At 40.2% G+C, this 13047-nt stretch overlaps 1 protein-coding gene across 8 annotated transcripts in view; it reads right to left on the bottom strand.

Moving 5' to 3' along the window:
- ctu2 (cytosolic thiouridylase subunit 2 homolog (S. pombe)) overlaps window positions 1-13047 on the bottom strand; it is a 28721-nt gene that overhangs the window by 4230 nt on the left and 11444 nt on the right. For 3 of the 8 annotated variants that reach the window (XR_013497604.1, XM_078210690.1, XM_078210694.1), the window contains 9 exons: window positions 11634-11743; window positions 11132-11496; window positions 9688-9823; window positions 8791-8922; window positions 7031-7122; window positions 4379-4479; window positions 3893-4070; window positions 2126-2192; window positions 1334-1392 (listed from right to left, as the gene is read on the bottom strand). Coding sequence is in view for 5 of the 8 variants with exons in the window: in XM_078210690.1 (XP_078066816.1) it covers window positions 1334-1392; window positions 2126-2192; window positions 3893-4070; window positions 4379-4479; window positions 7031-7122; window positions 8791-8922; window positions 9688-9823; window positions 11132-11496; window positions 11634-11743 (1240 nt within the window). In the remaining 3 variants the exon portion in view is untranslated. Of the gene's footprint in view, window positions 1-1333; window positions 1393-2125; window positions 2193-3892; window positions 4071-4378; window positions 4480-7030; window positions 7123-8790; window positions 8923-9687; window positions 9824-11131; window positions 11497-11633; window positions 11744-13047 lie in introns of those variants that run through there. The other 5 variants (XM_078210692.1, XM_078210691.1, XM_078210693.1 and 2 more) reach the window with 5 other exon arrangements.

Below are 13047 nucleotides of genomic sequence, written 5' to 3' on the forward strand. Positions count from 1 at the left end.
CTCACATCTTCCAGCAAGTGTTTGTGAGACCTTATCCTGGTTATTCCATGAGTGGCCGAAGATAAAAAGGTCTGAAATTTTTTTTGACAAGGAATCATGTAATTATAATTTCTCGGCCATTTCAAAATCGATGGAATTATTAGGCTTCAAGTGGATAGAAGTTTACCTTCTTTTACTGTCAACATTGGGGATCAATATATTTGCATAGAAATCACCCCCAACCCCTCACACACATTGTAATCAGCTCCTTTCCCACTGCACATACCCCTCTTCCACTCACTCAGCATCCCTTTTTCCTCCTCCTGCACCAACTCGGGCTCTGCTGCTCCTCCACTCCATCCTGCCAAACCTTCCTGAAACTCTCGCTCCATATCTCCCTCCTCCTCTCCTGCAACCCATGGAGACTCAGGTGCTACTGCTCCCCCTCCCCTCCTAGCCAACCAAAAGCCTTATGGACACTCAGATCTTGCTGCTCCCCACAACATGCCTTGCCAAAACCTGTAGAGACTTGGGTTCTGCTGCTCCCCCTCACTTGGCCTGCCAAACCCCACTGCTCCGCCCAGCTGCCAGTAGCAGCGTATGCCTTTCCAGCTGGATGAGTGACAGCTCCACCAAGCCTGTTCCAAGCATCAATTACAGCATAGGTTTTCTAAGCTTTCTGGTTTTCTCTCCTCCTGTCTTTGGCTGCATTGGAGGAGGCAGAGGGCGGAAAACAACGTTAAGGATGGAATTCCATTTTCCAAGTTAGAATTTTCCCAGATGGCAGAACTTTCTCACCCACCAGAAATTATGACCACGTTCAGATTCTTGCAGAATAGACACACAGCATGTGCATAAAGCAAGCATATTGAATGTTAACTAGAATAAGATTAAAACTTTATTCATTAGTATCTCAAGTAGACTTACATTAACACTGCAATGAAGTTACTGTGAAAATCCCCTAGTCGCCATGCTCCAGCGCCTATTTGGGTATACCGAGGGAGAATTTAGCGTGGCCAATGCACCAAACTAGCATGTCTTTCGAACCGTAGGAAGAAACCAGAGCATCCGGAGGAAACCCACACAGACATGGGGAGAATGTGCAAACTCCGCACAGACAATGACCCAAGCCGGGAATTGAACCCAGGGGGTCCCTGGCACTGAGAGGCCCAAGATTCCAAGACTACTTCTGAGGGGGCAGATATATATTGATACCAACAAAGATACTTTGTAATAAGACTATCTAAATTCTAATTCACATACAAAAGTTTGACATAATTGTTTTCCAGATTGGTTTATCAATAATCATTTAAGTGTATCCTTCAGCATCTGAATTTAGTCTGTGTAAATTCACCTGCGCTTTCTGCGTTCAGCTTCAGACAGGACATATTGTGGTAGCAGGTCCAGCGACACCTTCAAAATTAAACAAAATTGAAGTTTTATTTAGCACATGCACAGTTCAGTGTAAGACTGACATTTATTGAAGGTTTTGAGTATTTCCAGGAGACAAAAAGGATAGATGAGATCTAGTCCTTGGCATTTCTAAGATACAATAACTGACATCACAGTGAGGTATGGTGACACTTCACCCCTCCAAGATTAATTTGTTTGCTTCTATAACGGTGCATTTTGTAGAGTTACTGTTCCAGTTTGTAGCTGAAAATAAATGCAATCTCAAGCTATTCAAGTGGCTAGTTTTCAGGTTCATACCAGTTAGTAAATTTAACTGGTTCTGCAGTTACTACTGCTTGCTGTTTGGAGGTTTCACATCTCTGCTGGTCTCACCTAATTAGGTAATATTGTAGGCAGTGAGAGAGAATGTAACGGTGCGGCAGATACTTTGCATGCATAATGCACAATTGATGTGTGCTACATGTGTTGATGGATATAATAAATTAATTAGGACAATGCCATATGTAGCTTTCAAAAAACAAATTTTGCATTGCAACCATTTAACCCAGTAAAGGAAAACCACTTTTTGGATGCAATAAACTGTTTATTGGAAATTTTTGATTGGATATGCAGCACTAAAAAAATTTAAATGCAATTTGTCTTAAGTTTTCCAATCTTAAGGAACATTATGAAAGGGGTCCTTATAACCAATGCAGAAATGAGAATAAAATTTGGATTTTACAATTTGACTCACCATATCTTTGACAGTCAGTCTACAGCTGTAGCATAGCAGAGAGAGAAAATCTGTGGTTCTATTACTACTGAAACAGCAAACAAAATTTAATTGTAAGTAACGTTGGGAGAGCATACACTTCACTTCATGAAATTCACTTTTGACACAAGTAACATATCAAAAATTTACTTCACAAGAAATATAGTGTCCTGCAATTCAAGATACTTTAATCCTCTCTCGGCAGCTTATTCAAGTACCAAGTAGTGTTCTAATTTTTGTCATCGCTCATCTGTATCTATAAACTGCATGTGCATGAGATTGCGGTGTAACAGATACGATGCAGATTGGGTTTATGGCTCCCTCAATGAATTCCAAATTTTGGGTCATGTCAATGTTTTGAAAATCAGAATGCAGGCCAGTAACAAAGGTGATTTTAGGGCCACTGCCCAAATCTGAGCAGTATTGGCAGAATCCTTTTAGAAAATGCTTGCCCTCCATTTTGATCAAGGCGTAGTAACCTCATCTAAGGAAGGAGTGAAATATTACCAACAAAAAAGATTCTTGTAATAATTGAGATGAAGATTACACATCAGGAAAGTGCAGAAAAAGCTGGAGAATTCGATCAGATCAGTTTCTATGTAAAATACTTTCAGTAATTTGGTTCAATATGAATTTTATGAGTATTTGTACCTGGTTAAACTCTGCTACAATGTTAATGGTTTACATTGTTTTAGAAAATTCTATGCACCAACTTACAATAGACTTGTGGATCTCCTGTATTGCTGCAGGATAAACTGGTTTGCAAGAATATCTTGATTCATATGGTGTTTTTATGGCGTAAAATGTCTGTGTTTTTTGGGAAATAAATCAGAAAATGTTGACATCAAACCAAAGGAGAAGATAATAGGATAGGTGTGCAAAGGTTTGATGAAATTTGGAGATTCGACCCCAGACGGTGAAAGATAGAGCAACCATCAGCAGGGCAAAGATGTCTGAGACATGCAAGAGAGCTGAATTGGAGGAACACAAAGTTCTCAAAGGGTTGAACACGGTGGATATTAGAGATAATGATAGTTGAGGCCATGGATGGAACTGAACACAAGAATGAATTTTAATTGAGGCGTTGATGGACCAGCAGCTAATATAGATAAGTACAGTGCCCATGGTTGACCAGGACTTAAGCAGCATAGCTTTGAATGAGATCAAGTTTGTGGTGCGTTAGGAAGGACACCAGTCAGGAGAGTACTGGGATGGTTGAGTCTGGAGGTAGCAAAAACATGGATTAGAGTTTCAGCAGCAGATGGGTTTAGGAATGCGATATTATGGAGGTGGTCTCAGTGATGAAGAGGCTATAGGGCTGAAGCTCAGATCAAATAGGACATTGAGGTTGCAAGCAGTCTAGTTTAGCCCAAGACTGAGGCCAGGGAGCAGTTGGAATCAGTGGAAAGGGAACTCAGTTTGTGACAAGGACCAAAGACAATGAATTGGAGGAAACTTCTGCTCACTGTTGTTTTATTTGCCATTCCTTTTTTCAGGATTTGCAGGTATTTTGACACATCAGAGAAATCTTAAATCTCTTAAATAACCATAGCTGAGCTGTATCACATTCACATTAGCCATTATCCTTAGATGGAAACAGCACTTAAATAAATAAAACAAGAGGCTTTAGGCTTTCACACTGATCTCACTTTTCCACTTTGTTAATAGGAGGATGAGAATCAGACAAGAATGACAGAACCCTCTGCAACCTTTTCTTCTAAAGGCACTTTGTGGTTTGCAAGGACCTACCTGTCTGATGAATGGCATGTTTCTGAGTGTGCACCGCAGCATTTCCCTTTCTCTTTTTCACCACCATCACCACCACAACAGGATTGCTCAATAACCTCTTTGACTGGCACCTGGTCAGGAGGCTGCTTGAGTGATAGTTTTTCTGATATTAGGGTAGCATGGAATGCCGAGGCTTCCTCTTGAGAAAATAAATTCAATTATTTTTAAAGATCCAATTTTAAAATTTATAGTGTCTCACATGACATTTCACAACCCACACAGGTAATTTCAACAATTAATCCGGCTCCTGCATTCCTTAATTATGAACTAATTTCTACCTGCTGGTAAGTCATTAGTCTATGTCTGTCCATAAGAGGGACTAACCCTCTTTCTAGGTCAGTACCGGTTTACATTTTAAGGAACTAAATAATGAAAGAGAAATGAATTGAATATAGAAACATTAGGAAGTATTAGAATAATAGATAGTCTTTAATATTTATGACATACCTACTTTAGTGTCCATAGCACAGAGACACAGCAGACATTTCTCCATCTGTTCTGCACCACAATTCAAGTCAGAGCAAGCTGTATTCAGCTTCTCACTGGTCCTACAAGAAAAAAAACTTACAACTGAGATTACAGTAAACTATGTCATATATTCACAGAATCTTTACAGTGCAGAAGGAAACCATTCGGCCCATCAAGCCTACACTGGCTCTCTGAAAGAGCATTCTACCTAGTCCCTCTTCCCTACCTTTTCACAGTAAGCTTGCACATATCAATCCAATTACATTTGCATACATCATACTTATTTTTCTTTAGCATATTCATATTTCTTTGTGGTCTATAATCTGATACTAACTTGGTAAAGAAATATAAACGAGGTACACATGCTTTAACAGTGTGATGGATTACATTTGAGCTCCCACTTATTACATCATATTCCTGATCTCAACCATGGTACTAAATCTTGGATGAAAATGAAGGCTAAAGTCACCCGAGGAGAAGAATTGGTTGGGGTGTCTCCAGTGGACTGCTCTTGTGCATTGGCTGGCATTAGAACTGGCAGCTCTAAAACTAGAACACACCTAGCCCAAACTGCTCCAGTACTATTATAACATTGGCACTTAACCGACATTATGGAAAATTAACCAAGAGTATATCAATCTTTTTGGTCAACCAAATAAACTAAAACAAATTAGTGAAGGGACAAATTAAAAGGGGCAGCTCCCAAAAGGAGGGGAACCGCCTGAAACAAAAGACAAAGTGGAAAGGAAACTTAAAACGTCAAATTAAAATGTGATTTAACGGGTCAATAATACACCCCAGTCCCTGCAGTGCCCGCAGTGCAGGCACGGAATGAATTAACCAGGAGTATATCCTGTCCACAAAAAGCAGGACAAATCTACTCCAGCCAATTACCATCCCATTAGCCTAATTTCAATCATTAGCAAAGTGATTAAAAAGTGTAATTGACTGTGCTTCCAAGTGGCAATTACTCATCAATAGCCTGCTCAATGTTCAGTTTGTTCTGAAATGGGAATCAGAGGGAAAACTCTACACTGGCTGGGACCATACATAGCACAAAGGAAGATTGCTGTGGTTGCTGGAGGCCAATCATTTCAACACCAGGACAGCAGTGCAGGAATTCCTCAGGGTAGTGTCCAACCATCTTCAGCTGTTTCAATGACTGTTCCTCAGGTCAGAATTGGGGATGTTCCCCAATGACTGTACAATGTTCAGTTCCATTTGTAACTTCTCAGCATTACAGGCCTGCATGCAGCAAGACCTGAACAAAATTCATGTTTGGGCTGATAAGTGACATTCATGCCACTCAAGCAGCAGGCAATAATCATCTCCAACAATAGAGAATTGAACCAGCTCCTCGACGTTCAACAGCATTACTGTCCATGAATTCCCAATCATCATCCTCCTGGGAATTCCCACTGATCAGAAACTTAACTGCACCAGCCATATGAATACCATGGTATAGGTCCAGGTCAAAGGCTGGGTTTTCTGCAGCGAGTACTCACCTCCTGACCCTCACCAAAACAAGTCCACCATCTACAAGGCACAAGTCAGTGGCGTGATGCAACATTCTCCAACTGCCTGGATCAGTACAGCTCCACCACCATTCAAGAAGCTTGACATTATCCAGGATAAAGCAGCCCACTTGACTGGCATTCAATCCACCACCTGAAGCACAGTGGCTGTGGTATTCATCATCTACAGAATGCACTGCAGCAACTTCAACACCTTCCAAACCTGTGATCTCTACCATCTAGACAAACAAGGGCAGCAAGTGCAAAGCAATCCCACCACCTGCAAGATTCCCTCCCAAGCCACACACCATCATGACTTGAAAATATATCACCATTCCTTCATTATCATTTGGTGGAAACTCTAACAGTACTGTGGGTGGATCCAAAGCAAATGAACTGCATCACAAAGGGTAATTAAAGATGGGCACTAAATGTTAGCTTTGCCAATGACACCCACATCCCATGAAAAAATAATAGTGATGTGGGAGCTGGCTACCTCTCTCGTTCTGATGCAGGGGGGGTGCACAACTTTTGAAAAGTAACAAGGAGAGAAGATTTTGGGGTGAGGAAAATGACAGCATATTACAAAAAATTTTAGATTGTTCAGAAACGGCACGGTAGCAACTTAGATTGTTCAGGGCGGCACGGTAGCACAGTGGTTAGCACTGCTGCTTCACAGCTCCAGGGACCTGGGTTCGATTCCCAGCTCGGGTCACTGTCTGTGTGGAGTTTGCACATTCTCCTCGTGTCTGGGTGGGTTTCCTCCGGGTGCTCCGGTTTCCCTCCTCAGTCCAAAGATGTGCAGGTTAGGTCGATTGGCCATGCTAAAGTTGCCCCTTAGTGTCCTGAGATGCGTAGGTTAGAGGGATTATTGGGTAAATGTGTAGGGATATGGGGGTAGGGCCTGGGTGGGATTGTGGTCGGTGCAGACTCGATGGGCCCAATGGCCTCTTTCTGCACTGTAGGGTTTCTATGATTTCTATGAAACATGTCAAAAAGTACACTACTGCCTTTTGTTCCACATTCCCACAATTTACTGCACACACAAAATGTTTCCGAAGACATTATTACTTATTATGGATACATTTATCCAAATCAGAAAGCAGATGATTCTTACCTGTAAACGGTGCTTACAGTAGATGGGAAATCGGTCTGCAATTTGTTCACAAAGCTCTCGGTCAGTCGATGGATGCTAGCTTTATCAGTGGCCTGGGCAAGAGAATTACAGATTTTGTAATGTGGATTAGAGAAGTAATCTTTTGTTCAAATTCTTACTTCCTTACTAGCAGGGGTGCAATTCTATATAATAATTCAGACTTAATGGCAGAATTATGAAAACTGTGCAGGGACAGAGGGACCTTGGGGTTCACGTGCACTGATCTTTGATAAGAGAGGAGACATATTGAGAGCGCAATTTAGCAAAGCATTTGGGATTTTGGGTTTCAGAAACAGTTGAGTACAAAAGCAGGGATGTTATGTTGAACATTAATAGCTTTGGTTAGGCCACAACTAGAATATTGCACCCTGTTCTGGTCAACTCACTCGAGGAAGAATATGAAAGTCTTTGAGTGGGCGCAGAGGAGATTTATCAGAATGGTTCCAGAGATGAGGGATTTTAACTACAAGGTTAGGTTTGGGAATCTGGGATTATTCACCTCAGAGCAAAGTACACAGTAGAGAGAGATTTATAGAGATGTATAAAACGATGACAGAGAACCACAATTCCCAACAGCTACAAGGACTAGGATTTGGGAAAGAGATGGATGGTGTTGTGAGGAAGAACTTTTTTTTTAAAAAAGCAACAGATGGTAATGACCCTAAACCGCTGTCCAAGAGGGTAGTGCAAGCAGACTGCCAATAATTTCAAAAGGAAATTGGACTGCACTGGAGGGAAATTGGACTGCACTGCACTGCGGTCACGGGCATTCGGCCTCTGATATTCGGGTAAGCGTTCTCCAAGGCGGCCTTCGCGACACACGACAGCGCAGAGTCGCTGAGCAGAAACTGATAGCCAAGTTCCGCACACACAAGGACGGCCTCAACCGGGATATTGGGTTTATGTCACACTATTTGTAACTCCCACAGTTGCGTGGACCTGCAGAGTTTCACTGGCTGTCTTGTCTGGAGACAATACACATCTTTTTAGCCTGTCTTGATGCTCTCTCCACTCCCATTGTTTTGTTTCTTAAAGACTGGATTAGTTGTAAGTATTCGCATTCCAACCATTATTCATGTAAATTGAGTCTGTGTCTTTATAAGTTCTGTTTGTGAACAGAATTCCCACTCACCTGAAGAAGGGGCTCAGAGCCTCGAAAGCTTGTGTGGCTTTTGCTACCAAATAAACCTGTTGGACTTTAACCTGGTGTTGTTAAACTTCTTACTGGGAAATAAACTTGCAGGGCTGCAGGCAGAGTGGGCAAATGTGACAGAGTTGCTTGTTCTACAGAGGGCCAGCATGGACTTAATGGCCTCGTTCTGTGCCTTGCAGACACTATATCAATTTTGTGCAAAGTCACATTTAAAGATGTTGGCAACCATGCGGCATTATTCAAATACTAACTTCAATATTTTTTCATTAATCCATTCAGAGGTGTTGCCTTCTTTTACCAGTAAATATCCTATAAAATCCAGGCAACAAGTAATTTTCTGGCAACAATTACTGTTTGAGATCGGGGTATTACAGTATAAACACTAACCACATTGCTCTGCTGCTTTACCAAAGGTGGCAATCAATTTGAAATAATAGATTACCATCAAGAATATGGAGGGGGGTGGGTGGGCGCAGCTCTTATTTCCTACATGTGCTTTGCTAGACTAAACTTTAAACAAATCTAACAGGCTGAGCATTGTAGCAGTAAGTGTAATCAGTTTCCTTACCTTTGTATCTAACGCTGGAGTGAAAATATTAGGAACATCGAAAAGTGTATTGTAGAAAGCAATTTCTTTAGATGAATATTCCCTCATCGGGCGAACAATCATGATATCTCCATAACGATTATCTGAGAATCCCTGTGTTCAGAGAGAAATAATATCTGGAAACAATCTCCAACATCATGGTTAAAATTTGATGTCCATGTGCTAAATGAAGTACATAATATTCTACAGATATACAACCGCAGCAAAACGTACAACATCCAGTTGCTGGAGCTACTTTTAATTACAGAAATGCGATCTCTAAATTCTATTGGGATACATGGGTGACACTCACATTTATACTATTAGGTGATACTTTGTCATCCAGAGATAAATGTTAGGATTTTTCATGACCTCCTCAGGTCAATAAACGCTTTTGAATGATTACCTATATTCATTCATCAGCTTTTTCTTCTAGCTACCTCTTTAACAGTTGCTACAATTGAACAAGATAGTGGCAGCAGTGCGCCCAGAAATTCTCTAATGGACATGCCAGGAAATAAAAGTAACCCAAACACTGTTTTTCTTCAAGATACGCATTAGATTATTTTGGGGCATCAAACATGGTTTGTTCCAAACAAGTTTACAGCTCAAATAAGAGTGTCTGTCACATCGCTCGGGAATGTCCCACACAAATAAAAATGTAACCAAGGTCATAGTTATGACCGCACCTTCACAATACACAACAAATTTTTCAATGTCTTTTTTTTAGAAAACAGGAAATGGTGGTATTGATTAAATAGCTGAACAAGCTATCTTCGAATGTAATTTTAAGACAAATTTTGCAATGATCACAGCCCAGATTTGTCACTGTCAAATTATTTTTTTAGCTTTACCCAGATAGTTTACTTCACTCCTTACTGTATCAATAGCAAGTGAGGCTCCACGTCCCAATGAAATATTAGTCAGAAGTTTTACTGCCAGTCGGGTACAGCTGTCTCCCATCATTATTTTTGTGTAACCTTTCATCCTCGCAGTATACAATAGCAGATGATGTCTGTTGAGAAATTTTAAGAGCTTGGTCAAAATGAACTGGATAAAAATAAAATATTTGAACAAAGTTCGCAATGCTTTAGTCACATTAGACTTTGGCTTCAACTGCAGTCAGGGTATATAATATCACATGTTGTTTTCTTAGCTATGTAAAACCAGAATGAAACAGATGATTCCTATCTACATTACAAAGGCTTGACATTACTATTTTCCAACACTACAGAAATGGCTACCACTTATAAAAGCACTTCATAGATTGGGAATTGTTTTAGGTATGTCCTAATGATGTGAAAGGCACCAAGATCTTTTTCTATTTTGGGTTGTCTTCTAGGAATAGTTCAACAAGATGCTTGAACAAGCAATTTGGCCTTTAAAATTGGATTATTACGGTCTAACAATCCTGTCTGAAAGCACATGGGAACTAACGCCGAGTTAGGAATAGATTTGGCTCAGCTGTAAAGCCCCCATAGATGATCAGCTTCCCAATACTCAACTGTCCAGACATAAAAACATTGGCCTCTTTAGCAGTGCAACAGAAGGGAATCTACACCCATGCAACAACCCCTATCCAAATGTCAGCAGCTTTAGGAGAGATGATAAGAGGGAAGAGAAAGCCTTAGAATGGGTGCACAGGAAATTTACCAGCATGTTTCCTTGGATGAGTTATAAGTATAGGTTGGAAAAGTTCTGCTTGGGTTAAGAGGTGACCTGGCAGAGGCAGAGAAACAAGCCCATCTGGCAAGTAAGTCAATAACCAGAGATCACAAATTTAAAATCACGGGCAAAGATCTAGCGGGAAAATGAGATTTGTTTTCACTTGGTTGTCAGGATCTGGAAGGCTGATTACATAAATAATTTTAAAAAGGAGTTGGACAGGTTCCTGAGGTTGTGCAATTTCCAAAATGATAGTCAAAAATCAGGAACTAAGCATGACTGCTCTTTTAAAGAGCCAGTGCAGGCGCGACAGGCTAAATGTCCACTTTCTACGCTGTCAATTTCTACAATGCTATGAAAATCAGACACAGAGAAAATAAAAGATTGCCAGTAAATAGAGACTACTACTTGTTGTAACTGAATTAATGAGGTACATTTTACTGTTCCTAACAGTTAAGGCACTGAACATTATTGCTAAGATTTTGAATACAGAAAAAACATTATTCATTTTGGGTAAGGTGAATAAAATGGGATAGCAGAATCTGAAAGTTCAATGCAAATACAAATCTCAATTTGGGGATTATTCAGGTAAATTATGATCTCATTTTAAAGGCACAATATTAAGATCTACGATGAAGGAACAGAGATTACTTTTTACCGTAATGTTTGCAGCAATTCCTCTTTAGCAGTCAGTGTCTTTATTGAACTAAACAGTTCCTTTACTGCCTCTGTTTGTGTCAAGTTAAACGGCCATTTTCCACAGGTGGAAATTTCTGAGGTGTTCCCAGTATTCTCTTTACTAAAAAGATCACAGACATTGAGTTGAGCAAGTTTTGTTTGAACCTGTTCTTCTGAATGTGTGACATTCAACTGTTCCACAGCTACAGGTCTTTGTTCAGCATGAATAAGTGTCTCTCGCTGCTTCTGTAGGAAATCATCCACTGCCTCTTTGTAATTCTCACTGTGATGACTTGCTGGACTGGAGGAAACGCTCTGCAGCATGGAATTAGGCAATTTGAACACCTACAAAACAAAAGCACTCAAGGTTGAATGAAAACTTTTAAATAAATGACATCAATTTCACTGATTAAAAATAAGATATAAACCTCACAGGCTCCATTCTTAAAACTTGCACAGGAAGATATATTTTTTAAAATTACCTCCTCTAAATAGACTATATGGTAGGGGAATCCTGAAGCTTGGAACATGCCTTCCAGCTGTAATAAAGTTGCCTGTCTTTCTTCCAGACTCCGTCCGCATACAGCTCCCTCTATAGAAGCAATAAAGAGCCATTAACAATTTCCCTTTAATGGAAAGGAGGTTCTGATGTATACACATTCACAAACATAGTTTTCCCTCGTCTATTTTCAGCTCTGCAATAATGCTCGCCTCAATTCACTAGATTCAGTTATTCTCAAAGCACAATGCAGACAAGAGAAAGGACAAAAGGAAATATAAAAAGGCTAAGAAATAAATTTTAAATACAACAAAGAGAAATTTCAATCAAGGAGTTTAAAATAAAGTATTCTACAAACACATAAATAAGGAATGAAAAGGGTTGCCAGACAATACACTAAATAAACTCAATGACAAAATGATGAAAATAACAAAGTTACTTTATCTCAGTATTTACCAGAGAGACCAACAATTTGAAAACATCCAAAAAGATACAAGGACATAGAAGATGAAAAGAGATAATTGATAAACTAATGAAACTTAGAAAAGATAAAACTAGATGGATTACATCAGCACACTGAAATTAAGGAAGAGACAACAGAGATCCTGGGTCTGAGGATGGTTGCAATTCTAGCAATGGCCACTGGCCCTTGTGACGCTACTGAGGTTGAAGAACTGTCAGCTGTCTGACTGGGAGGCAGGTCTTGGGGGTGGGACATCCTACCTTGATGGGGTCAATGCAGCAGAAGTCATGCCCGCGTGCAACTCGTTGCCTGCACCAAGCAAAATATTGTCAGGTCTAAAAGGTAGGGATATGTTCGGCACAACTTGTGGGGCCGAAGGGCCTGTTTTGTGCTGTAGTTTTTCTATGTCTCCCAGAGCTGGCCAAGGTGAACCCCAAACCCAACATTCCAGCTACTGAATTGGCCACCACTGGAGTTAAATCCAGGCCTATGGGTCAGCCCTGCTGGTCTTGATTTTATATTCATCTTCTGTCTCTCCACTTTCATCAGTGCAGCCTTCATCCAGCTGAACTCTACATTCTGGAGTGTTCCCTCCAACTCTCTACTGCATTGCCACCTCCCCCTAGTCCTTCAAACCCCCTTAAAAGTTCACCTCTTTGTTCATGTCTTTTAATAAAATTTGAATGTTTTTCTCAGAGATTCTGCTGTGGTCCTTCAATGTTTTAATTCCATTAACTGTTCTAATACACATAACACAATCCAAGAGACCAACAACCAATCTGTCATTGTCCCTTCCTTATCCCTGCAAAATCAGATGCTTCACACAGAAGCATTCAAAGATTTTATCAATAATCAGCAATTTTTCTTAAAATACAGTATACATTACATCAATTTCAATTGAAAACATGGAAATGAAAGAAACTAAAACTACCCA

The sequence above is a fragment of the Mustelus asterias genome, chromosome 4 (genome assembly GCF_964213995.1).
Source record: "Mustelus asterias chromosome 4, sMusAst1.hap1.1, whole genome shotgun sequence".
NCBI lineage: Eukaryota > Metazoa > Chordata > Chondrichthyes > Carcharhiniformes > Triakidae > Mustelus > Mustelus asterias.